Below are 26013 nucleotides of genomic sequence, written 5' to 3'. Positions count from 1 at the left end.
CTTCACTACCTCTGTGAGCTGACCTAAGAATTCCTGGTCAAGCTCTTCTCCCTGGTTGGGAGGTCTGTAGTAGACCCCCACCGTTAAGTCTCTCTCCCCTCGGCTGCCTTGTACTCTAACCTAAAGCACCTCAGAGTGCCGCTCCTCTGACTCCGTGCTAATTGACGAGGATGTGTATTCCTCCTTGATATAGAGTGCCACACCCCCACCTCTTCTTCCTATCCTGTCCGTCCTGTACAACCTATAGCCCTTGACATTCACTGCCCAATCATGTGTAGAGTCCCACCACATTTCCGTGATCCCCATTATGTCCGGGCTGGTGTCAGCCATCAGGAGGGTGAGTTCCTCCTGCTTGTTTCCCATGCTACGAGCATTTGTGTAGAGGCATTTGAGGCCTCCTGTGGATGTGTGTACTGCCCCCTAGTCCCAGAGTTGCTTTAATTTGCACGTGTGGCAGGGTCTTTCCTGTGGCTGGGAGTCCCATCAGCTGTGGGCTCCCACCCCAGGGGTGCACCCTGACCAATTTGTGGTTCTTGAACTTGCCATTATTAATACAGTGCTAAATTCTGGGCCTTTATATTGAGCAGTATAAACATGGAGCTGTCTTAAAAGGACATTTACTTCAGGGCTTCATTTCCCTAGCAGGAATAGTGGAAACAGACTTCAGTGTAAATGAAAATAAAGCTCACAGTCTTCAAATGTGAATTTAACTGCACCCAAATGAAGCAGGCTTTATTATGGGTACATTAGGTACCTTTGACCAAGTTGCTGTGTTTGAATTCAGATTTAAATCAACATGCTTTCTGCTTTGGGCCCAACTCTTAGAAAAAAGTAAGAAGACAAATTTAAGGGGTTTTCTTCTTATCTTTTATCCAAAACCCACTAATTTGCTTTACTGAAAACAGCACTTAGTCTCTACTCACCCCTGCTGATCTAGTGGACCCTCTACTGTTTTTTTCATGAGAACATGCAATGGTTTTGCCTCTTCCATGGCTGCTTCCTACATACAGAGTACCTGTGGATGGAAAAATACAATTAACTATATACACTGGTTTAAATGAAGCCAAACTTGATAATAAGGTCAACAACAGGAAACCTATTTCCCTCCTCAGCTCATAGAAAAAGTTGTAAATAAAAGGCATATGATGATAAATCCCAAGTCACCTAGAATTTCACAGTTGTCAGCAAGATGCCTTTCTGTTAATGTACCAATAAAATTCTTTCAATCGTTCTGATGAAGAATTTGGAATTGATGAAGATTTGAACTCAAACTCAAATCTTTTGATAAAGACTTAAGACAGTGCTTGAGTAGCCCTTGAGTGTGCAGGGGCTTATGTAATGGCAGTGTTTTCCTTCTCACTGGGCACATTTACATGAGATACTGATTGAGCAGCAGCCTGAGTGCAGTAGAATCACTTTAAGGCATTCACCAGTGCTAGTATGCAGCAACTCCAGTTACTGCCCATTTATTTAGTACTTGTATAAACTTACAAGTACTAACTAAATGTGCAATAACTACTGTGCAGTAGCATCTCATGTAGACACACCTATTATTGCTCATTCTACTGCATGCTGTCATGTCAGGCCCCCTCTACACATTATTGGTATTGCACAAGTAACTGGTTGATTGCACAATTACCTTGAGATCAGCTACACATGCAAAGTACTTATCATACAATAAAAAATTCCAACAAGCTATAAAGTTAGACCTCAAAAATGTGTACTAACTTTATAGCTGGTTGCTATCTAGCTTTAATTTGCACGTGTGGCAGGGTCTTTCCTGTGGCTGGGAGTCCCATCAGCTGTGGGCTCCCAGCCACAGGGGTGCACCATGACCAGGCAAGGCTGAGTCCTGCAATTGCTGAGAAATTTTAGACCCAGCAGCTGTGTACTCTGGATCTCAACAGCACTGTGTAACTGCCAGAAACCCAGCATTTCATGACTGTGGACAATTGTGCCCCACAGTGTGCCTCCCAGTGCTTGGACTCACCTGGGTCCAGCTTCCACAGGGTGCAGCTATGATCTCCCTGCCCAGGGGGTGGCAGAACCCCTCTAGGGTCAGGCAATCCCCCCGCCCCAGAGGTGCATGAAACCCCTGAAGAAAGGACGTTGCCACTGCAGTGATCTACCAGCTGTACAGGATGCATGAGGTGCTCCCACAGCTTGAAGCTCCTGAACTGAAGGTGCTCCCAGGCACAAGAGCTTGTGTCTTGCTGGTGCTGGGGGAGTTCAGGATTGGGCTCCTCCTGCACTGGCAATAAGGTGTGATGGTATCTAATGCACAATCCCACAATCATGCCTCCTGCCATGCACCTGTAGCATATCAAATGAGCTTTAGTTAAAGTGCCCCTGCTACCATTTTGAAGTGTGGGACACTGAACACATGAGACACTTGGAGCCACTCTAAAGCACCTCCATGCCCCTCCTCCCCCAATATCTAAAGACATCCAAGACTTTCACTTCATCTGTAGCTGCCTGAAGATTTCATGAGGAACTTGTCCATGTAATTGGCATTTATCCTCCCAAAAATGTTTGTGGCTTACTTTTCTTTTCTTTGTTTATGATGACTAAATGAGTAATGTGGACGGGACTTACCACATAATGGTTTATTATGCTATAGCTAGTAAAATGCAATAGGGGGCATGTCAGAACAATTTCACCCTCCTGCCCTTTCAGTACCACTTACTGCGATGTAGTGTTTTAGGACAAGAAATGCCCAGGAGAGTCTTCCCAAAGGACTTCACCCACTTCTTCCCCTTGCTTTTTCTGGGTGTTTGGGGGGTTTGGTGGGCAAAATCTTTCCTTGCAAAAGCATCCTGTCTGCCTCCCTTTCACAATTCTGGCTGCTGCTTGCTTTTTCTGGGTGATTTTTGCAACAGCACTTTTGCTTCCCTCTTTTTCTGCGTGCTTTTTGCACTGGATGCTGGGTGTGGTGTTGAGTGTGGGGTACCTTATGGTTACAAAAGTGTCTACAAGCATTGCATCTCTCATGCACCCACTTTACAAAGCTGCACATTTTTCCCCTGCTGTTTTTTGTATAGGGAAGAGTTCTGTTTTTTGGGCTGTGCTTTTCATGCACTTTTGCAGCCCATGAGGGATTTCACGTGCTTTCCATCCTGGTGCCAGGCTGTCTGGGTTGTTGGGTTTTGTTTTTTTTTACACCAGAACAAGGCCGGCAGGGTAGGGGGGAGGCTGCCTCCTTGAGGGTCTATAAATTTGTGGAACAGGGATCAGGGTGCGTACACTGTATCCACAGAGAATGGGACGAAGCTCAGCAGGACACTTGTCCCTGGTGGCACAACCAGTTCAACCAGTTCAGTACTTGCTGCTGATGTCTAGTGCAGTGCAGCATATCCACAAACAAGAGATTTTTAAGGCAAATGGAACTCAGCCTAGTGGGACACTTGCAGCTGGTGGCACAACCGGTTTGACAAGTGTGGGCTGCTGATATCCACGCAGCATTCTCCTGCAGGATGAGACTGCTTTTGCGACACTTGAAACAGGACACCCTGAGATGTTTCACAAACAATGCATAGGTAAGTGGCTGTGTCCTGAGGGAGGGTGGCTTGCATTATTTACTTAAATTTTCATGTAAATAGGGTTTAATTGCAATGAATGTTGGTGCAAGTGTGACAGACTAGCTGGCAGTGACCTAGCCCAGGGGTTTTGAAAGGGCAAAAGATGTTTGGAGGACTTGGGATTCCCTTTCTGCACCAATCAGGCCCCAGAGACTCACCCCGCCATGTCCCGATTGGCTCCTTGGGTCACCTGGAGGGGGATAAAAGGGGCAGCATGGGCTGACTCAGGAGAAACCAATGAGGGACAACAAGGAAGGAGCTTCACAGAGCTGAGCCAGTGAGGCAGAAGCAGTGCCCCAGAAAAGCCTGAAAGAACAGAACCTGCAGGCAGCAGTGGGACCTTCAGCACCGCAGTGTGCAGCCAGCAGGAGAGGCTCCCCACTGGGCTCCAGGATCCCCTACGAGAGGCTGCAGCCAGCAGGAGAGGCTTCCCTGCTCCAGGAAGGCTCTGAGCAGTGACTTGAGGGGTTCCCAGCTCTGCTTCCAGCTCCTCCAATCAGAGGCCAGGCAGCTGGACGTGAGGCTGGGGCTCCAGGAAGGTCAAGACCCCTAGCAGGCTTGAGCAGTGCCACTACTGGTGGCTGTGTGGCAGCATTCCTGCTTAACACATGGGAGATCTGGGTTCAAGCTGAGGTGACTTGGGGTGAGTGATATAACAAGAAGCAAATCTTCTTGCAGTGGAAAGGAGCCATTGTGTTCCCCCTCCAAGTACCAAGGCCCTATATTTCCTTATCATTTGACATTTTACGCCTTTTTATATTTCACCAACCCGTATTGTTTGTTCTGCTGTTTGTGTTTTATGTTTTGTTAACCCTTGTTCTTTGTCAATGATTGTAAGTGTCTAACCTTTGTTGAATCCTGCCCCCTTGGGGCACTGTAGTGTCCACTATACCCTCTGATTTATGCCTGTTATGTTCCCAGTATTAAAAGGTATATGGTTAAGTCCCCTTTGGTGGCCTGGCTCTGCTCTATACGGGGAGGAGAGTCCCTACACCTCCCACAGCGCTTGTGTACCTGCTTTGGTCCCTTCAATTGGACAGGGAGTTCCTCTTGGAGTACCGCCCAGGTTACACAAGCTATCCCACAGCATGAAGTCCTGAAGTTGCAAGGCAAGTATTCAATGGGGGGTAGAAGATGCACTCTTTCCCCCTTCTCGCCTCTCATGCCCCCCCAACTTTAATACAGAAAGGGTACCACCATTTCAGGGCTGGAGAGAATGCATGGTGGTTTTACAATACAAAGTCTTATGCTCTATGTAACAGGGTTCTCCTTGAGACCTTGTTGTTAAGGAAAAGGGGGCAGCTGGAAATAATAACACCATGAGGATGACAGGCCCTGGCCCTCAGCTGCCAATGGCAGCTAAACCCTGGAGGATAAAAAGGAAAGGTGCCTTTGGGCACCACAGAAGAAAGAGAGAGAAAGAGAGAGAGAGGAGCTGCAAGAGGGACCCTGGCACTGGATTAGAGGGATCTCAGGATCCAGATCTCATCTGATCTTACCTTGAGTCCACCTGAGCGATGGTGAGTGCGGGGAGAAGCGGAGCCGGGCCATGGGCTGGAGCCACGCTCTGCATTAAGAATCGGGGACGCTCCGTTGAGCCAGAGGGGCAGCGGGAGGGAAGACCCCGCCCAGATTCCTGAAGAGTCTGGGTGACTTCAGGAACTCAAGGAAAAGGGACACTAAGGGCTGAGAAAGCAAGCCCCAATCATGGGAGAGCCGTGGCGCCTGCTCACTGAAGCCGCATGACAAAAGGAAACAAGCAGCATTTGAAACAAGCCACTAATTAGTCAATTAGTGGCTTAATAGAACAAAAGGAAACTTTTCTTTTTTTTCCTTTTTTTCTCTTTGTCAATTACGGGGCGAGCGGGCTAGGGCTCAGGCATGACTAAGAAGCCCAGAGACTCCCTTTGCGGGGCAGGGGATGTGGAAGGGACCCTGTGGACATTGATTCTGCACCGCCGATACAAGCAAGTAAGCACCCTACTTTACTTGCTGTCTCAAGTAAGGGGCCGGAGATCCTCTGCCGAATACAGAGGGTGACCCAGCGGAGACCCAGGGTTAACCCTTAGGACTGTGATTCCCCTCTCCTCTAAGAGAGGAATTCCCTGTAAAACCGGCAAACCACTGAATAAAAGCAGAAAAGAGAAAACTAAGTTATTTCAGCGTGGTACTTCCTGCGGATACTTCCTTTGGTAATAATCACTTCCTTCCAATTTAATTTCTTTAAGATCCAAGTCATGGCAGGCGGGAAACACGAGGTTAGAGGATGTATTCCACACACGCTGACACTAACATTCCCCTTCCCTCCTATTTCTAGTTCCTGAATCCTAGTTCCCATATGCTGCTCCTGCCATGCACAGCAGGCAGGAGAGAAGAACAGAAGCCTCAGACACTCACCTGGCACCACTTCCATCTCCAGGAAAACTGCTGGCAATGTCACTGCCAGGTGCTTCTTCACTACTTTTAATATCCGTTTAACTGAAAAAACCATGTGGGAATTCACCATTAACCTCTCTCTGCCATAATGTAGATAAGTCCTTGTATTCTGTCAATACATCAACAAATAAAGCTTGGTCAACCTAGTCCAAGAAGCTACTTACCGAAATATGCTTCATTAGCTCTTTTCAAAGATCATGTATATCATGTTCCTTTTTCTTTGTTTCTCTTTGTTTATGTAGCCAAAATTTTTTACTACAATTTTTTACTACAATGTAATGTACAAGCCCTTACTTGGGCTTGGTGTACTCTCCATCCACATACAAAGGAGCATTGTCATTTATGGGTGCTGGGTCCAGTAGGTACAGCAAAATAAGTAAAATTAAATTTTGGTCTTAGGATACTATATTTTCATAATGGTGATAATCATAATAACTCATGTGTCTGCCTTTCTCAGCCTACCTCCCTTCCTTGCTGTCTACCTTCCTCTGGTGGCTGCCCAAAATCTGAGGTGCTAGACCCAGGCCTGGCTCTGGTTCCTATTTCCTAATGATTGTGCTGTCTTGTATCTTGTAAGGACAATTATCCCAAATAATTCTGTATATGGTAAGTGTCAGCGTGTCCATCAAGTACCCTCTCTGTCCTCGTATTTCCCGCCTGCCACGACTTGGATCTTAAAGAGATGAAATAGGGAGGAAGTACCTGTGGGAAGTACCACGCTGAAATAAACTTACTTTTTTTGATTTTTATTCAGTGATTTGCAGTTGTTAACAGGGAACTCCCCTCTTGGGGGAGATCACAGTCAAAAGGGTTAATCTTGGGGTCTCCAGGCTCCTGGCCAGCCCCCATTTTAGTGCCACAGTCCCTGAAAGTCACACTGCCTTTATCCAATTACTCTATTAGTGGCTTGTTATGGCCACGGTGAGTCCTCTCCTTGCTGCTAATGAGCCAATTAGCAGCTAGTTACAGCTGCCGCCTGCAGCTTTCTCCGGCAGAGCCGGTGTGCAGACTCCGCAGCTCTCCCTTGATCTCCTGGTCCTTAGCACTTCGCTCCCCTTGGGATGTCCTGGAGTCCTCTGGACTCTCCAGGTGTCTGGATAGGAATCCTCCCCCTCTTGTCACCTCTTCAACTCACCAGAGCTTCCCCGCACTTTGATAACTCCTGCCCGCGGCGCGGCTCTGCTCCTCCCGTCACTCACCACCGTTCCTGTAGCATCAAGGTCAGTCAGTGCCTGGGCTCCAGAATCCCTTTGTTCCCTCTGATCCTGAGTCAGGTCCTGCTTCCCCAGTCCTTCTCTCTGGAAGCTCTCTCTCTCTCTTGCAGAGCCACTCTGGTGCCCAAAAGCATCCCTCCTCCTCTCCATCTTATCCTCCGGAGTCTAGTCGCCATTGGCTCCTTAGGGCCGGGGGCCCGCCCCCCTCATGGTATAATTATTTCTGGCTGCCCCCGTTCCCTTAGCAACAGGGTCTCAATGGGGACCATTACAGTAAGGATTAAATTAATAATTACACTAGTAATAATAGTAATATTCATAAATGATAGGGCTATGTGAAGCTTCAGTCCTTGATTTGATTCAGCGGAGACTCGGCCTGATTCAGTGGTTGAATCTCTAAATCTGAATCAAATCAAAAGACCGTTTAATCTCTCCAAATCATATCAGAACCCTCTGAACTGATTCAGAAAGATTTGGCGATTTGGATATAGACACAGTTTAATTCTACATACCTCAAGGTAGCAGGCAGCTTGTGATTGCTGCAAAGTTGGGGCAGATGGAGCATCCCACATGAGCACAGAAGATCCCCAGTGTGCTCGGCAGCAGACTCGGAAGTGGACCAGAAGCAATTCTGGTCCACTTCTGGGTCCACGGGGGGCCCTTCCCCATGCTCCCCTGGCTCGGCGACTGGTGTCTCCTGAGTCTGGGGGGGGCACCCAGGGTCCCCTTGTGCCTCATCGCTGAGCCTGGGGGTGGCAGAGGGGAGCCCCCGAGCTTGCTCAGTGGCGGACCTGGAAGTGGACCAGAACTACTTCTGGTCTACTTTTGGGCTCGCCACCAAGCATGTGCGGGGCCCTCCCACACTTGTAGAAAAAACATTTAAAGCCGTGTCTATGGCCAAATTGCTGATTCTCCGAATCAGCATCAAATCTTCAGATTCAGATTTGGCTGAATTGAATTGGGGACAGTGATCTGAATCAACAAATTAAATCACTGTCCCCAATTCAGGCAGAATCGGAATCAAATATGGCCCATTTCTCACACTCCTAATATATGATACATACATATGTACACTTACTCTAGTCCCTCATACATAATCCATTCATACATACACTCAGTCTTCCCCTCTCAGGTTTTAGCACCCAAGGCCTCTCCTTAGCAACTGGGGTGGAGGGCAAAGACACTCATTCCTGCATACTGACCATGTCTCAGCAAATGAACAAGCCCTCCACAATGGAAGATTTAAATGCAGATACTGCTGCAACCTTCAGACTGTCATTTGAGGCCTCAGCAAAGGCAAAGGCCCTCATCTCCCTCTTCCCTCCTGTATGGTGGCTCTTATTATTAGCTCCTTCTTCCCTGCATCTCTATTGACATCAACCCCTATGACCATAAGTGTGATTTAGTGATTTTAAATCAATGTTCATGTAAACAAATTCAAATCAATCACTCAATGAATCCTCAGTGGTGTTTGGGCAATGGCCCTCCCTTTTGCCCTGCCCTGCAGGGGTGCTTTATGCAAACGATAGGGGTACCACTTCCCAAATGGAGAGGAGGGAGCAGGGAGGAGACAACATGCTTTGCGAGGTTTTTTGCCACCAGGGATACACTCTGTCTTGTTGACTGATAGATATGTAGAAGTCCCTTCCATTGGCATTCTTCTAATATCTTCAGCCTTAACAGTATTCTCCAGTGCCAGAACAATTCTGGGGAATGACTAATATTATTGGTATGGTTTCCTCCTGAACATCTGAAATTACATCCCTATTAGAATTCACTGTTAGGGAGCTATCAGATATGTTATCTTTTCCTAATTTCCTATCTGTTTTGTTCCAGTGTTTCATAAGTATTTCAATGCGAACTACCTTTCCATTTTTTTTCTTCCCTTTCTCAGGGGTCATAGAGGACTAGAATCTGGCTGTACTCTCCACACCTCTGGTATACATAACCCATACACTAAGAAACTCTTTTGCCTGTCTTGCAAAAGAGACAGCCTAGAGAAAATGCCCCATTCACACATCCCTGAAAAATCTGCACAGTCCATTTCCCTTAGTCATCTTTTTTCTTAGGTTTCTTCAATATGACGGTGAATCTCTGCCAATACCATTCGATCCTGCAGAAGTCACTATGTTCTTTGCGTTGTTTAAATTCTCATTTTTCACCCATGTCCTAATGTTTGGGATTTTATTTTGTTTCTTATTATTGCTTTCTTCTAAAACACCATGTAAAGTGATTTGTAATGTGTCAGAGAAAATGGCTCTCATTTTAAGTGTTCAATGACTCTCTTTCATTACCCAAGCTCATTAAATAATATCCATAATTTTCTTTTAACTCATCCCAGAGATCTTTCAAGACTAACTGTAACAGGAAAGGGCCTCACTCCCACTTCCTCATGCTGCAGACAGACACACCCACCCACCCTTCTTCCTGGTTACTGGCCATGTCTCAGGGAATGCACAAGCCCTGATGTCTCTTTCTCCCTAGCTCCCTCACCCTTGCTACAGTGCAGTTTTTCCCAGAATTCCCCTCCCTGGACAGATCCTCCTAGCCTTTTGCCATTGCTGCTTGCCACCTGGGCTGTGGCTGTTGGGCAAAAAATCTCTCCTTCCCCATTGCCTAAGAGAATGAGGACAGTCTCTGACCTCAGCCATTCACAGGCAAGATGCAGAGGGGTTTTGCCATCTTCCAGATGAAACCAGGCAGTATGGTTGATGTAGGATTTCAAGCTGTATAGCTTGTTGTCTAAATAGCTCCCTCCCTGAATTCAACCAGGCATTTTGAAAGGAGTACTTTGCAAAACTTTGTTCTAAATAAATATTTAGGATAAAAAGCCTAGCCACGCTTTAAAAATAGACTTTTCATTTTATTAGAAAATGTCAAAAAGAAAGGGTTTCACAGCACAGCACTAAGAGCTCACCTACAACCTAAACTCACACACACGCACACACACACCCTTATTCCATATTCCATTCCATGCACACCCCTTCAAGACTGTTCACCCTACTCCCTTGCCAATGGCCATGTCCCCTCTCTCTCCCCCCCACTCCACTCAGCTAGTCCCGTTGATGTAAGAGTCCAAGCTAGGCAGCTTGTGGCAATTTTTAATAAGCTGGGCAGCTTCTGCTGAAGATTCACACACACACAAGTGTCTGTAAAACCTGGTATCTTCTTGAGCGTATGCTTTACCACCTGAATACCAACTTCTCCAGATCATAGTGCGTTAACTGGGAACAGCTGGCAGTTTCTGAGAGTAGTTGGCACAGGGGAACATTCCTGGGACCTGTTGGTGCAGGGTCCAGCTTAACATACTGAATACCCTCATTGATGGTGCTCTGCAATGTTATTACCTTGTTATTACCTTACTTGGGCTCAGTTTACTCTCCACCCACATACAAAGGAGCACTGTCATTTATGGGTGCTGGTAGGTACAGCAAAATAAGTAAAATGTAGTTTTGGTCTTAGGATGTAATGTGTCAGAAAAAATGGCCTCTCTCTCAGTTTAGGTCTCATTTGGATCTACATGCCCTCTCTTGCTACAGTACAGTGTTTCAGAGAACTCCCCTCCCTGGATAGTTCCTCCGAGCCTTTTCCCATTGCTGCTTGCCCCCACTCCTGCCACATGACTGGGGCTTCTCAAACAAAACAGCCTCCCCCCACCTTTGAACTCCTGTCTTCTAGCACTGCCGATGCCTACTGTTCAATCATATTTTCCTATATGGGACCTTCTATATGGGGCTTGCAGACACCCCCACACAACACCCCCCCCCCCACACACTGCTTATCCTCTTATCTCTGTTTCCCATGGCTGGGGGCTCCCTTTCAGCACTCCTGGTTTGTGCTGGCCAAGGTGCCTCCCTCACTCTTGCCCCATGCCTTGGAATTTGCTCTACTTCTTTTCACAAATTAAAAAGTTTTTCTACCAGCCACACAACCCAGCTTGCCTACTCCATGGTGGGCCCCACAATACAACTGACCACCCACACACACACTCAGACAGTCTCATTGATGTAGGAGTCCCATTGATGTGGGAAACAAGCAGGAGGAACTTACCCTCCTGCTAGCTGACACCAACCCTGACATAGTGAGGATCATTGAAGCGTGGTGGGACCCAATGCATGACTGGGAGGTGAATGTCAAGGGATATAGGCTGTACAAGAGGGACAGGACAGGAAGGCAAGCTTGGGGCGTGGCACTCTATATTAAGGAGGAATACACAACCTTGTCAATTAGCAAAGAATCAGAGGAGGGGCACTCTGAAGTCCTTTGGGTTAGAATACAAGGCAGTCAAGGGGAAAGAGACTTAACAGTGGGGGTCTACTACAGACCTCCCAACCAAGGGGAAGAGCTCGACCAGGAATTCTTAAGTCAGCTCATGGAGGTAGTGAAGTCAAAGGATGCAGTCATCATGGGGGACCTGAACTTTCAGTGCTCTGGTGTGGTGCCAGAGGACTGGAAGAGGGCCAATGTGGTTCCCATCTTCAAAAAGGGGAAGAAGGAGGACCCTGGAAACTAAAGGCAAGTTAGTCTTACTTTGATCCTGGGCAAGCTTTTTGAGAAAATTATGCTGGTACATATCCACAAGGGGCCAGCAGGGGAGATTATGCTTAGGGGCAACCAACACGGGGTCATTAGTGGCAGGTCCTGTCAGACCAACCTGGTGGCGTTCTATGATCAGATGACCAAATTCTTAGATGCAGGGGTAGCAGTGGACATAGTCTTCCTGGACTTTTGGAAGGCCTTCGACACTGTCTCACCCAGTTTTCATTAAGAAACTGGGGGAACTGTGGTGTTGACACCCACACAGTCAATTGGGTCGCACCCAGAGAGTGGTGGTGGATGGGTCATATTCGAATTGGAGGGATGTGGGCAGTGCAGTTCTACAGGGCTCGCTCCTTGGGACTGCACTGTTCAACATCTTCATCAGTGACTTGGATGAGGGGGTAAAAAGCACCCTGTTCAAATTTGCTGATGACACTAAGATGTGTGCAGGCTGGAAGGGAGGAATAGGCTGCAATCAGACCTAGACAGATTACAGGGGTGGGCGGATGAGAATAGGATGGGATTCAGCACCAACAAGTGCAAGGTGATGCACCTGGGGAGGAACAACTGGCACCATACCTACATGCTGGGGAACTCCCTTCTTGTCAGTATAGAGGCAGAAAAGGATCTTGGAGTCGTCATTGACTCCAAGATGAACATGGGCCAGCGGTGTGGGGATGCAGTCAGGAAGGCCAACCGTACCTTGTCATGCATCCACAGATGCATCTCAAGCAGGTCCAAGGAGGTGATCCTCCCCCTCTATGCGGCACTGGTCAGGCTGCAGCTGGAGTACTGTGTCCAGTTCTGGGCGCTGCACTTCAAGAGGGATGTGGACAACAAGGAGAGGGTCCAGAGGAGGGCCACTCACATGATTGGGGGCAGCAGGGCAGGCCCTATGAGGAGAGGCTACGGGACCTGAACCTGTTCAGCCACCACAAGACAAGGCTGAGAGAGGATCTAGTGGCCTGTAACAAACTAGTCAGAGGGGACCAGCAGGCACTGGGGAAGTCCCTGTTCCCCCAAGCACTACCAGGAGTGACCAGGAATAATGGTCACAAGCTGGCAGAGGGTAGATTTAGGCTAGATATCAGGAGGCGCTACTTCATGGTCAGGGCAGCTAGGATCTGGAACCAACTTCCAAGAGAAGTGGTGCTGGCTTTTACCCTGGGGGTCTTTAAGAGGAGGCTAGATGCACACCTTGCTGGGGTCATTTGACCCTGGTATTCTTTCCTGACATGGCAGGGGATTGGACTCAATGATCTGCTCAGGTCCCTTCTGATCCTAGAAAATATGAAACTATGAAACTATGAGTTTAGCCCGGGCTGGAAGCTTGTTGCCCATGGCTAAGCCCCTGCTATACCCCCTCCCCTCCCCCACCCTTACCACCAGGCCCCTGATCCAGCTGACAGTGTGCGTGGATGATGTGACTGTGTTCCTGGCCAGCCAGAAGGACATGAGGGCCCAGGTGGACTGCCAGCACACCTATGAGCATGCTTCATCAGCCCGCATCAACTGGGGTAAGAGAGGCACCTTCCTGTTCGGGGCATGGGCTGGCTCACCCCTCCTGGACTTGCTGGGGAGCCTCGCCTAGTGCTGGGAAAGCCTCAAAACCCTGGGGTTGTTCCTGGGGCCACCAGCTCTTGCAGCCCGCAACTGGGAGGACCTTGTGGAGGGGATGGAGGCCTGCCTGCAGTGCTAGCACTGGCACTTGCCTGCCCTTTCCTACCATGGCCAGGTCCTCATCACCAACAACTTGGTGGCCACGACTTTGTGGCACCAGTGCACTGTGCTGGACTCCCTGCTGGAGCTGCTCAAGAGGCTGAAGCAGCTCCTGGTGGGGTTCTTTTGGGACAGACGCCACTAGCTCTCATGAGTTGCCCTTTACCTGCCCACCATCGAGCGGGGCTAGGGCCTGACTGACCTGGCCAGCAGGGTGGCCTCCTACCACATACAAGCCCTCCAGCGGCTTCTGTACACTGAGGGCCACCTCCCAAGGTGGCAGCTGCCGTGCCGGTTCTTGCACTGAGTGGGGGGGCCTTGGCTTTGACTAGGAGCTGTTCATGCTGGACCTTACCTTCCTGAATGGGTCCTCCCCCATTCTACCTCAGAATGGTGCGGGGCTGGCGGGCCGCCTTCCACCTTTGTCCCCAGGCCAGGCACCTGCGGTTCCTGCAGCTGCTTTAGGAGTCCCTGATCTACAACCTGGCCCTGCAGCATGTGGTGCCATTCTGGCCTCTGCCAATCTCATGGCTGCCATCATCAAGGTACACACCAGCCACCTGAGGCAACTCCTGGACCCCTTTCAGTTGGGCTGGCTGTCAGCTGAGAGCTTGGCCTCCTGGCTGGCCGCCTGGCTGGCCTTGCACTCCATCCGCATGGTGGGCTGGCTTCTACTAGCCATTAGGGTTGCCCTCCTGATGGAAGTGGCAACCACCCCAGAAAGCTACCTTCAGGTGTACCAGGCCCTCCCCATTGTGGACGCTGTGGGCGACGTCTTTCCTGTGCTTCCAGTCATCCCAGTGGTGGCCAGTGAGCTGCCTAACTGGCCTGACACACTGCTGAGGCTCCCCATGCCCACAGACAGCAACACGGGCAGCCCCTTCGGTACACTGCCTCTATGCCTGGGTGGTGTGCACCCAGCATGACCAGATGCTGGCCAGCCACCCCAACACCATGTGGCAGCGGAGCCTGATGCTGCTGGGGGCCCCAACATGGCACGCACTATACAAGGCACCCACCACCAAGAAGGGTGGCAACCTCCAGTAGAGATTGGTGCGTGGCATCCTGACCTCTGGCATCTTTGCACGCCACCTGGACCTGGTGGCCTCGGCAGCCTGACCCTTCTGCCCAGAGACAGTGGAATAGAACATTTTTCACACCTTCCTCAACTGCCCCCAGCTGTGGCTGCTTTTTTCCACCCTCATCGTGCTGCTTCAGGTGCTGGGCTGGGACTTCTCAGAGTATGCACACATCTGTTCTTTCCCATATAGGGTGACCAGGTGGAGCGTGGTTGGCCTGGCCAACTTCCTGGTGGGCCAGGCTGAGATGGCCACCCTGAAGAGCCACCAAAACCAACTTGCTGGGACTGAGATGGATGATGCCCTGCAGTTTTTCCACCTGTTGGTGTGGGCCCGACTCTCACTCAAATTCGAGTATGCAGTCCTCCAACAGACAGTGCCCACCTTTGAGGAGTGTTGGGTCATTGAGGGGGTGCCTCTTGTTAAAAAGACATAGACTAGACTGTGCGGGCAGGCCTTGCAGGCCATGAGCCCAGACTTGTCCTTGAGGCCCAGACCTTTGGACCATCCTGTAGTGTCTTTACTGCCCCCCATTTGTCACCCTCCCTGGACTAAATGTTTTTAAAAGTCAAAGTCTTTCTTTCTTTCTGTCTTTTTTTTCTTTCAAGATGCCCGCTGACAGGAATATCTGCTCAGAGCTCTGAGTGCTTCTCCCTGTTTTGTGAACATTTCTCCTTCTCTTGTTTTGTTTTCCCTCCCCTAAAGTCTGACCCCTTTTCCACTGTAGTTCTTCACTTTCATTACTTTTCCTTGCCTTTTTCCCCTTCTCCCAGCCCTTTCCCCTGCAGTCACCCTCTCTCCCCCTCCTCAGGTTTTTTTTGTTTTTCTCCCTTCCCTTCCCCTGCCACATTGCTTACCCTTCTCTCTCCCCTGGGGTTAGTTTGTTTGTTTCCAGTTTCTTTGTTCCTTGCTGGGCAGAGGGCTGCCCTCCCCTCACCACTCTGGTTCCTCGCAGGGTTAACCCTTCTTTCACTGGAATGGCTGAAGGCAGCTTCCAGAAGTTTACTGCTGGGGCTTCACCTAGTCTGGACCAGAGCTTTGGTCTCTGGCTTCATGCCCCTCCCTCCATTGGAGTGAAGGAGTGTAATGCTGCTGTGGGGGCATTTATAGGCTGTAAGCATGTCCTGTATGCTGCCTGGGTGAGTTCAGTCTCCATCAGCTTCCTCAGCTCCCCTGCTTTAGTGAATGAGGTTGTGGTTGCATGGGTGTCAGTCAGGGGTGTTTTTTGCCTCTCAACGCCTCTAGACACATCAGCCATTTGTGTGGTAGCCTCGAACATGCCTCCATTTCTCTAGGATGGTGACCTCACTAACTGCCTGCGCTCTTATGGCATGGTTACAAGGCCAGTCCATAGACTGCTGCTTGACAGCAAAGTCCCTGAACTCCAGCATGTCCTTCCTGTCCTTTAAAAGGCAGCTGTTCATGCTGTTTAACAGGGAGGGTCGGGGTTTGCCTCAGTCCTTGTCCTTCATGATTGATAGGCAGTGGTACAAGGTCTACCTCACCACTGGGGACACCTCATGTCCTCGCTGTGTTAGCAGGTCCCACCTGGTTACCCAATGCTCAAAGAAGCCAGCCACATCAGAGCCTCCTGCAGCTGTGCCTGATGGTGGCTCATCCACCTCTGGTGCGGCAGCTCTGTCAGGTGGTGGGGAAGGGCCTTTCTCCCAGTTCTCCCCCATTTCATGGGAGTCAGTTGGCTCTGTGCCAGTGGACCTGGCCTTCCCTTTCCCTCCCCCCTCAGGGAAGGATTTGTCTCCTCCTGCTGGGATGGGCAAGTCCCAGAAAAAAAAGGGGTCTCCTAAAAAGACCTTGTTACCACCACTTCAAGGGCAGATGAGGTTTGTGAACAGGGCTTCGTCTTTCTGCCTGCCTCCTCGGCATCCCCCCCAGACCCTGTGGTTCTCAGGGGTGATTTGGGAGTGGGGGAAGTGGTGCTGGGGTCCAATAGCCCTCCCACCACCTCTCAGCTCCTTGAGGATGATGAGGTTGATATGGAGGTTGGACCCTCTGGGAGCCACAAGAGGCTCCAGGAGCAAGAATGCCTGACCCATGAGAGTGCTCCACCCAAGAGATCAGGGACTGATTTACCCTCCTAGGCCTCCTTGGAGCACGCTGCTCCCACAGGGCTTGATGCTGAGGATCCTGGTGAGGAGACAAGTGCTCCTCCCTGGACTTGGTGGCTCTCAGTGCCTGATGTGTACAGCTCCTCCTCCTTGGGGTCAGAATTTTACTCTGCCTCTGAGGACAAGTTAACAGAAGTCCTGCCTCAGGAGGGGGCATACTCTGATTTAGCTAAGGTGCCCCCTCAATAGGGAGTGTTCCCACCTGTTCCTGCTTCTAAGGAACCTCCCTGTGTTGGTTACTTAGTTGAAAGCCTTGTTAAGTTTCTTGACTAGACAAAGCACCACTGAAGGTTTACACAACATACACAGAAATGGTTCCCAGAACTGGAGACATTTGTGCTGTCTGTTAAGGCTGAAGCTGCAGTGCTGCACTCCACTGCAGGGATGCAGCGATATAGTTTTCACTTAAGTAAGCTTGTGGGTGATGTTGGGCACTTGTTGAGAGCAACACCTGCTGGCAAGCTGTAGGCCTTTTTCTTTCCCTGTCTTTCATACTTGCTCCTCTCTGCTATTCCTCTCTGTTCCCTTGGCTTTGCCTGTCCCTCCTTTTCTACACCCTTCATGCGTGGCTGCCACAATCTTTGGTTCACTCAATGCCAACAGCTTCAGAGACCATGTGAAGCAGATGGCACTGTTTGATTTCCTGTGTCAAAAAAAAATGGACTTCACCTTTCTGCAAGAAACCCCTACTGCACCTTTCTGCAAGAAACCCATACTAAGCAGCTAGTCAAGCCAACTGGCATGCCACCTGGAAGGGCCATACTTTCCTGAGCCATGGCACCTCTCTCAGTGCAGGAGTCACAATCCTCTTATTACCACAGCTACTGCCTGACTCGGTGGTAACCCAAGAGGTTGTCCCTGGCCGCCTGCTCACTGCTCATATCACATAGGCACATCACCTCCTCCTGATTAATATCTATGCACCCGCTTTTGGGGGAGAATGGACAGCCTTTTTTGAGACCCTGGCTGAATTTTGAGGAGTGCAGCTGACGAGAACCTTCTCCTCCTGGGTGGGGACTTTAATTGCACGGTCAACAAATGGCATGACCAGAATGGGCCAGAACCCCATCTGTCTTCAGCCTGGTGGCTGCAGACAGTTTTGGAGGCAGGGGACCTCATGGATGTCTGGTGCCATTTCCATGCTGACTCCAAGCAATACATCAACTGTTGGTGGGATTGCCATGGCATGCCTTGACTGCTTCAATGTCACCAGGCATAGCCTGCTGGTCCTGCATGGCAGCTACATTATTACATCCAGACTCTTGGATCACAGTCTTATTTGCTGCAAGCTGAGTCTCCTTGGCAGAGCACGTTCCCGGGCACCCTACTGGTGCTTTAACACCAGCTTGCTGCAAGATGCTCACTTCTGTGAATGCTTTGCCTATTTCTGGTGGACATGGGAGACTGAGAACCACCTATTCCTCCTAGAAGGAATGGTGGGATGTGGGGAAAGCACAGATAAGAGCTTTCTGCCAGCAATACACACAGCTGGCAATGAGTGAGCTCTGCTGCCGTGTCTGGGGTTGGAGGGGATGTAGCACTGCTTGACGTGACCCTATGTGATGCTGGCAGACACACAGAAGAAGCACCTGTGGGAGCTGGCAGAGGGCACAGCCTGAGGTGTAAGGATTTGTGCCCACTGCCAAGAGGTGGCAGAGGCTGATACCCTGACCCTGTTCTTTTTCAACTTGGAAAAGTGATGGGCCCTGCAGAAAATCCTTGACCATCTCAAGACTCCGGACAGACAGCTACTCAAGGATTCTGTAGCCTTCTATCAAGACCTGTATGTGGCTGAACCGCTCTGCCCAGAGTCCAGTAAGAGCTTACTTGATGGCCTTCCCAAGCTGTACCCAGTAGTGGCCAAAGAACTTGAGTGAGAGCTGTCCCTGGAGAAACTCATGATTGCAGTGGGATGCCTCACTGTGGGCAAAGCCCCAGGACTCGAAGGGCTGCCCACTGGGTTTTATAAGACCTCTCGCCTCTCCTTGGCCCCTGCCTCTTGCATGTGTTTCATGAGAGCCTCACCCTGCTTCCAAAGACAGGGGACCTCAGATGCATTAAGAACTGGCAGCCGGTATCCCTTCAGTGTGGTGACTACAAGATTCTGGCAAAAGCCTTAGCCAATCAACTGGGTACTGCCATAGCCTCAGGCAGGACCATCCAAGATAATCTGTTCCTGCTTTGTGGCCTGGTGACAGCCGCAGACCTCTTTGGACTGAATGTCTGGTTTATCTCCTTGCACCAAGAGAAAGCCTTTGATAGGGTCAGCCACAACTACCTTTTTCAGACTCTGGATGCCTTTGGTTTTGGACTGGTCTTCACCTCTGCCCTCCAGGTACTGTACCGAGATGTCTTCAATCTTTTGAAAGTGAACATTGTGCTCCATTCCTGGCTCACAAGGGCATCTACCAGGGCTGTCCCCTCTTAGGAATGCGGTACACTCTGGCCATCGAGCCCCTGCTTCATACACGGTGACAGTGTCTGACTGGCCTCATCTTCCATTGACCTCTGATTTGGTCGGCAGCCCACTGGTTAGGCTGACGGCACATGCAGATGATCTGACCATTCTCTTCAGCACCCAGAGTGATGTCCAGCTGCTGGTGGACTGTCAGCATGCTTATGAGCATGCTTCCTCAGCTTGGATTAACTAGCATTAACTGGCCTAAGAACAATGCAATTGGTGCAATCGGTGCATGGACCAAACATCCCCCCCCCAGACCTGCCTGGGGGTCTCACCTGGCAGTGCGAGGGCCTTAAAGCTCTGGATGTGCTCCTTGGCCCATCAGTCTTCCCAGCACAGAATTGGAAAGGCCTTAGCAAGGAGGTGGAGGCACGCCTGCAGCAGTGGCGTTGGTGCATGCTCAGCCTCTCCTACCATGTGAACAATTTGGCAGCTGCAACATTATGGCACTGGTGTGCCATGTTGGATCCCCTCCCACAATTACTCAAACAGCTTCAAAAACTGCTGGTGGACTTTTTCTGGGACGGACACCATTGGCTCCCCCAAACTGTTCTCTATCTGCCTATGGCTGAGGGAAACCAGGGCTTGGTTGACCTGGTGAGTAGAGTGCCTGCTTTCCACCTGCAGGCTCTTCAGAGACTCCCTTATTGTGAAGACTGCCCTCCCTGGCAGCAGCTGGCCTACGTGTTTCTGCACCAGGTAGGGAACCTCGGGTTTGACCGAGAACTCTTTCTCCTGGCTCCTGCCCTCCTGGACTGGGGCACCATTCTGCCCTTCTACCGCAGACTGGTGTGGCCCTGGCAAACTGTCTTCCACCTCCAACACCAGGCCAGGCATCTGCAATTTCCATAGTTGCTGCAGAAGCCACTTGTCTACAACCTGGCCGTGCAGCACAGACTGTCAAGCCTCAGGTCTGATAGCCTCACTGACTCTCTCATCCAGTCACATACATTCTGGCTAGGCTACCCTCTTGATCTGGACCAGTCAGACTGGCTGTCAGCTGAGGATCTGGCTGCTCAGTTGGGCATGCATTCAGTCCACTGCACCACCCATCTCTTGAGGAATGTGTAGGCCACCCTCCCAGTGGAGGCAGTGGCTGCCATCGAGGGACATCCCTGCTGGAGATACCTCTGGAGAGCCCTTTCCACCACTGCTCATTGTCCCACCCATGGATAGCGACCTGGGCAGTGGACCTGGTATCTTATTAACTCTTTCTGTGCCTCCTGACAGTGATGCCGGGATTCGCTTTGACATGCTTCCCCAGAAAGCCCTGTACATATGGGTGGTTTGTGCCCACCACGCTCATGTCCTTGCCACTTGACCTGACATGATGTGGAGGCGGCACCTAGTGGCACTAGCACTCACAGCAGCTCACCCTGCATGGCGCACAATCTAGAATCTACCCATTGCTGAACGGACTGGTGACCTCCAGTGGCAGTTGCTGCATGGGACACTTGCCACCGGCACTCTCGTCTGCCACATGGACCCAACTGCATCAGTGGTCTGTTCTTTTTGCCCAGGGGAGGTAGAAGAGGATTTATTCCATGCCTTCCTCAGGTGTGCCTCCGGCTGCTGCTGCTCTTTGCTGCCCTTGGCACCTCGTTTGAAGCACTAGATTTGGACCTCTTGGAGACCACCTATTTGTTTTCTTTCCCATACCAGGTGGCAGATGGGGGTATCATCTGCCTGGCCAACGTTTTGCTTGGTCAGGCTAAGACGGCCATCCTCAAGAGCCACAGGAACCGGCTCATTGGGGCCAGCTCTGATGAAACCCTGAGATTCTTTTAGTTCTTGGTCCAGGCATGCCTGACACACTGGAATTTGAATATGCAACTCTCCAGTGGACAGAACCCACCTTCCAGGCATGTTGGGCCATTCAAGGGGTGCTCTGTAGCATTGAGGGCATCCATTTAATCTTTGCACTGTGATTCTGCTGCCCTTTCAAGGGTCTGAGCAGATTGTTGTTGGACTAACTGTTTTTGGGTTGTTTTAGATTGTGAGGGCAGAGCTTGCAGAGCTTGCAGGCCATAGCCCTAGGCTTTGTCTGTTATACCTGGGTCCTTCTGTGGGCAGTTATTTATTTATTTTTGTTGGATTTTTACCCCCCTTTTCCCTGGCTACAAATAAATGTAGATTAGAAATTAGGAGAAAGCTTCTAACTAGTAGCAGATTAAAATTTTGGAACAGTCTTCCAAGCAAGGTGGAGGCTAAGAACTATATGTGAAGAGGAACTTTAAAGGTTAAGAAGATTGGAAGTCTCTGCATGGAAAATCAGACATGGCAGGAAAGGCAGGAATTCAGATTGCAAATTGGGGTGTAGCACCCAGCTGTCAATTATAGTGAATGATAGTGTTCTGGACAAATTGGTATGCTTTCCTTTGTGATTGATGGTGAGGAACATTTACTTGATCTTCATTTGGTGTCATCTAATCTATTTAAGAAAACAAGTGACTTTGTTCTCCTTGCTGCTGCTGTAGTCCCTTGTTTGACCTTTACCCTAATTTTATATTTGGCTATTTTACCTTTATTCCAGAATGACATTAGTGTGTGTGCAGAACCTCATTTACAAGGGCATATGTTATTACAAGCCTGTCTGCAGTAGGTCAGTGTCTTAAGATAAAAAATTGGAGTTTGATTCTAAAAACATTATTTGTGTTCACTACAATTTACATGAGCAGCCCCACTTGCTTCAACAGTCGCTAGGACAATTTATGAAAGTAAGCGCTTCTTGATGTGAGCAAAGGATGCAGAATAGACTTTGTGTGATCTGTTTGGAACAAATGGAGGAAAAGGGGAAAAATAAGAGAGAACAATAATGATTTGGCTTGACTTCATACAGAAAGGGGCTATAGTAAGGTTCCTTTTTTTTTACCAAAAACATGCATTGAATTTTTCCCTTTCTCCCTGCCTTTCATTCTCCATTTGCCACCCAAAGTTTAATTAGTGTTTCTCAGCAACAGTAGATGTGAAGAAATTCTGATTGACAAAACTTGTTTTTGGATGAGACTTCAAAGTGCTTGCTTCATCATACATGCCCAGACTATTTTTTAACTCATTGCAAAGTTCCTTTCTTAATGCTCTGATAGAGCAAAATTTAGCAACAACAAAAAGCAGCAAACAACCATGGTGATGCATTTCTGGGGAGAATGGGAGATGCATGGAACTGCATAATTGAACTTGAACAAGGCTGAGATGGAACTTGTTAGCTGTGGCAGTAACTGCTTCCTTCTCTTAGATCTTGGATGGAGAAAAATGGGGATACTCTGGAGTGTCAAACAGACAGGAATACACTTAGGCAGCTAGACACTAAACAAAATAGGTATTTCTTCTTAGTTAGGTAAATGAAGCAAGAATTGAAAATGATGGCACATGAATAAAAATCAAAATGTTTAGATGGGTCAATAGTTGAAGAAAATTGTGATGAAGACCCAATAAGACGAGGTGAACGAACAGCATGACGCCAAGTGAAATGTTAGGTTCCTAAATGCCCAGTGCAAGGAAAAGATGTTCAGATTCTTTAGTACTTTCTGAATTAACTCAGGGTATGTGCAGCTGTTACATTTAGATTGACCTAACTAGGGTTGGGTTAATCTAAATGTCCATCTATGCATCTGCTTACTTGAGGAGGTGAATTAACTTAAATTGGGAATGGGTTAACCTGATCTATCAAATACCTATATATGTTTTGGAGTGCAGCCCCTGTGGCTAGGAAAGCCAAGCTGCTCACCCTGGCTCCAGGTTTGTGCTTTTCCTACCCCCTGACCTCTACTGGGCTTTTTGTATAGCCCCCAACCCCCACCTCCCCACAAACCCTTAATCCCACTAAATTCCCCCTGGACCCACCAACACTCCCACCTGCCCCTGCATCCACCATGAATTACTTACACCTGTTGCCCTGTGTGGTTCCTGAGGGTGCACACACTTCTTCCATTATACATTCACACATTTTAAAGTAAGCTGTGTGACTGTAGATTGGATGCCGATGTACACACCTTAAAGAATCAAAACCAACACCTAGCAATTACTGTGGACAGCTCAGTACTATGTGTAGCTGTAGTCAAAAAGGGGGAAAATGGAATGGGATAGAAAATAATATAACACCATTTCCTTTCCTGGAATATTATGTGGTAGTAATATCACTGTGACAAAAAGGACAGAGCAGCTATGCAAGGGATAAGAGTAGTGAGATGGAAGGAAAATATGCTATAGGAAATAACACTTGAATGATCTTAGCTTAAAACTAAAATATGGTTCATTGCCTATATTAGAAACAGCACTGACACAACATAAAATTAGTAAATCTAATTTCTAAACAAATAATCAAAGAACGTGAGACAGTATAGCATGTGAAGTTTATCTAGGTCCTTAGAACTGAACTAGTTTGGTATAATAAAATTAACTATTCTGGAAGAAACACAAAAGACCTATGAAATCATTCGTTTCTTTGACTCAAAGATGTGGCCCCATCAACTTTGGAGAGAATACTGACACAATTTATATATACTAAATATGAAGCCAATGTATAAAAGACACATTGATTTAAAAATTCTGCAGAGGGAAAAACAAATGAAAAGTTAGTGGCATTGATTCCTATAAAGCTCTCATTAGGCCTGTGTTTCCATGATTCCTCTGTGCCTTTTCTGCACAGGATTGCTCTCCTGAACTGTGAAGCCTCATGAAACTAGTTACTCATGCAATTGTGGATTCCAGTTATACAATGTACAGTTTATAAGTTTGCTGGTTAATAATTTTATAATGTGAAAAAAATAACCAGCTAGCTCTGTAGTTCAAAATGATTAGTTAGTAATCATTGTTAGTAATAATCTCCAGCAGTATACATTTATAAACCTGCCTAAAATGATTGTAATTTTTTTGTAATAAAATAAGAATTATTCTTACATTTTCCTATTAATTTATGGAAATAATCCTGCAGCAAAATGTATCTCAAGAATATTTATCAGAGGAAAGACTAGCTATGGCTCTTATATTTAATATTTTATTTGAGATCGTGAGTATTGTCATCTTGCCTGTCAGCATACAAAGGAATAATTTCATAATTCATTGTTACAGACAATTGCAAAGGAACTCTAACTAAACTGTTCTTTTCTCCCATGCTCCCAGTGGGTAAGAAAATAAAACCTTCAGGAAGTCAGATATGTGAAGAGTTGGGGGAGAGAAATAAAGAAACCTATTTAACAATTTCTTTGCCTACATTTTTCTGAGCAGGGACCGGGTCACCCCCCCCTCCATTGGGACCCCCAAAGGTCCCAGGGGAGACGCACCCAGGCCTAGGGTCAGTGAGGACCTAGTCAGAGAACTTCTGGAGGGACTGGACGTATTTAAATCACCAGGTCCTGATGATCTCCACCCCACTGTGCTGAGGGAATTAGTAGAGGTCATAGTAGGACCCCTGGCATGGCTTTACGAGTACTCATGGTACTCTGGCATGCTGCCAGAGGACTAGAAAAGGGTCACTGTGGTTTCCATTTTCAAAAAAGGGAGGAAGGAGGACCCAGGAAACTATGGGCCAGTCAGTCTTACCTCAGTCCTAGGTAAGCTTTTTGAGAGAATTATCCTGGTGCATGTCCGCGAGGGGCCGGGGGGGAGGTTATGCTTAGGGGCAACCAACACGGGTTCATTAGAGGCAGGTCCTATCAGACCAACCTAGTAGCCTTTTATGACAAGGTCACAAAATCCTTAGATGCAGGGGTAGCAGTGGACGTAGTCTTCCTGGACTTTAGGAAGGCCTTCGACACTGTCTCTCACCCCATTCTCATTAAAAAAACTAGAGGACTGTGGTGTTGACACCTACACAGTCAAATGGGTCACTAGTTCGCTGGAAGGCCACACCCAGTGAGTGGTGGTGGACGGGTTATTTCGACCTGGAGGGATTTGGGCAGTGGGGTTCTCCAGGGCTCGATCCTTGGGCCCCCACTGTTCAACATCTTCATCAGTGACTTGGACGAGGGTATAAAAAGCACACTGTTCAAATTCACAGATGACACTAAGATGTGGGGATAAGTGGGCACACCAGAAGGGAGGAATAGGCTGCAATCAGACCTGGACAGGTTACAGGGGTGGATGGATGAGAACAGGATAGGTTTCAACACTGACAAGTGCAGGATACTGCTCCTGGGGAGGAAGAACCAGCAGCATACTTACAAGCTGGGGAACTCCCTTCTTGTCAGTGCAGAGGCAGAAAAGGATCTTGGAGTTATTATTGATGCCAGAATGAACATGGGCCGACAATGTGGGGAAGCGGTCAGGAAGGCTAACTGTATCTTGTCATGCATCCACAGATGCATCTCAAGCAGGTCCAAGGAGGTGATACTCCCCCTCTATGCGGCACTGGTCAGGCTGCAGTTGGAATACTGCGTCCAGTTCTGGATGCCATACTTCAAGAGGGATGTGGACACCATGGAGAGGGTCCAGAAGAGGGCCACCCACATGATCAGGAGTCAGCAGGGCAGGCCCTATGAGGAGAAGCTAAGGGACCTGAACCTGTTCAGCCTCCACAAGAGAAGACTGAGGGGGGATCTAGTGGCCATTTACAAACTGGTCGGGGGGACAAGCAGGAATTGGGGGAGTCCCTGTTCCCCCAAGCACTACCAGGAATGACAAGAAATAACAGTCACAAGCTGGCAGAGGGTAGATTTAAGCTAGATGTCAGGAGGCGCCACTTCACTGTCGGGGCAGCTAGGATCTGGAACCAACTTCCAAGAGAAGTGGTGCTGGCTCCTGCCCTGGGGGGTTTTAAAAGGAGGCTGGATAAACACCTTGCCAGGGTTGTTTGACCCCAGTACCCTTTCCTGCCATGGCAGGGGGTCAGACTTGATGATCTGCTCAGGTCCCTTCCGACCC

The 26013-nt window shown here is 48.7% G+C and overlaps 1 protein-coding gene and 1 long non-coding RNA gene across 5 annotated transcripts in view; one reads left to right on the top strand and one right to left on the bottom strand.

The window, feature by feature from the left end:
• LOC109316380 overlaps positions 1–11396 on the top strand; it is an 18789-nt gene extending 7393 nt beyond the window's left edge. The window contains exons 2-3 of the long non-coding RNA XR_002102827.1: positions 3853–3855; positions 11387–11396. This is a non-coding gene — a long non-coding RNA (uncharacterized LOC109316380). The remainder of the gene's footprint in view (positions 1–3852; positions 3856–11386) is intronic.
• LMNTD1 (lamin tail domain containing 1) overlaps positions 1–26013 on the bottom strand; it is a 109720-nt gene that overhangs the window by 62258 nt on the left and 21449 nt on the right. For all 4 annotated transcript variants that reach the window (XM_019544393.1, XM_019544390.1, XM_019544391.1 and 1 more), the window contains one exon: positions 924–1015. In XM_019544393.1, the coding sequence (XP_019399938.1) occupies positions 924–1015 (92 nt within the window). The remainder of the gene's footprint in view (positions 1–923; positions 1016–26013) is intronic.

Source organism: Crocodylus porosus, unplaced genomic scaffold, assembly GCF_001723895.1.
Source record: "Crocodylus porosus isolate Cpor-Errol unplaced genomic scaffold, CroPor_comp1, whole genome shotgun sequence".
In the NCBI taxonomy this organism is placed as follows: domain Eukaryota; kingdom Metazoa; phylum Chordata; order Crocodylia; family Crocodylidae; genus Crocodylus; species Crocodylus porosus.
Note: the sequence above shows the minus strand (reverse complement) of the source record. Positions and strands in the feature narration are given on the sequence as shown.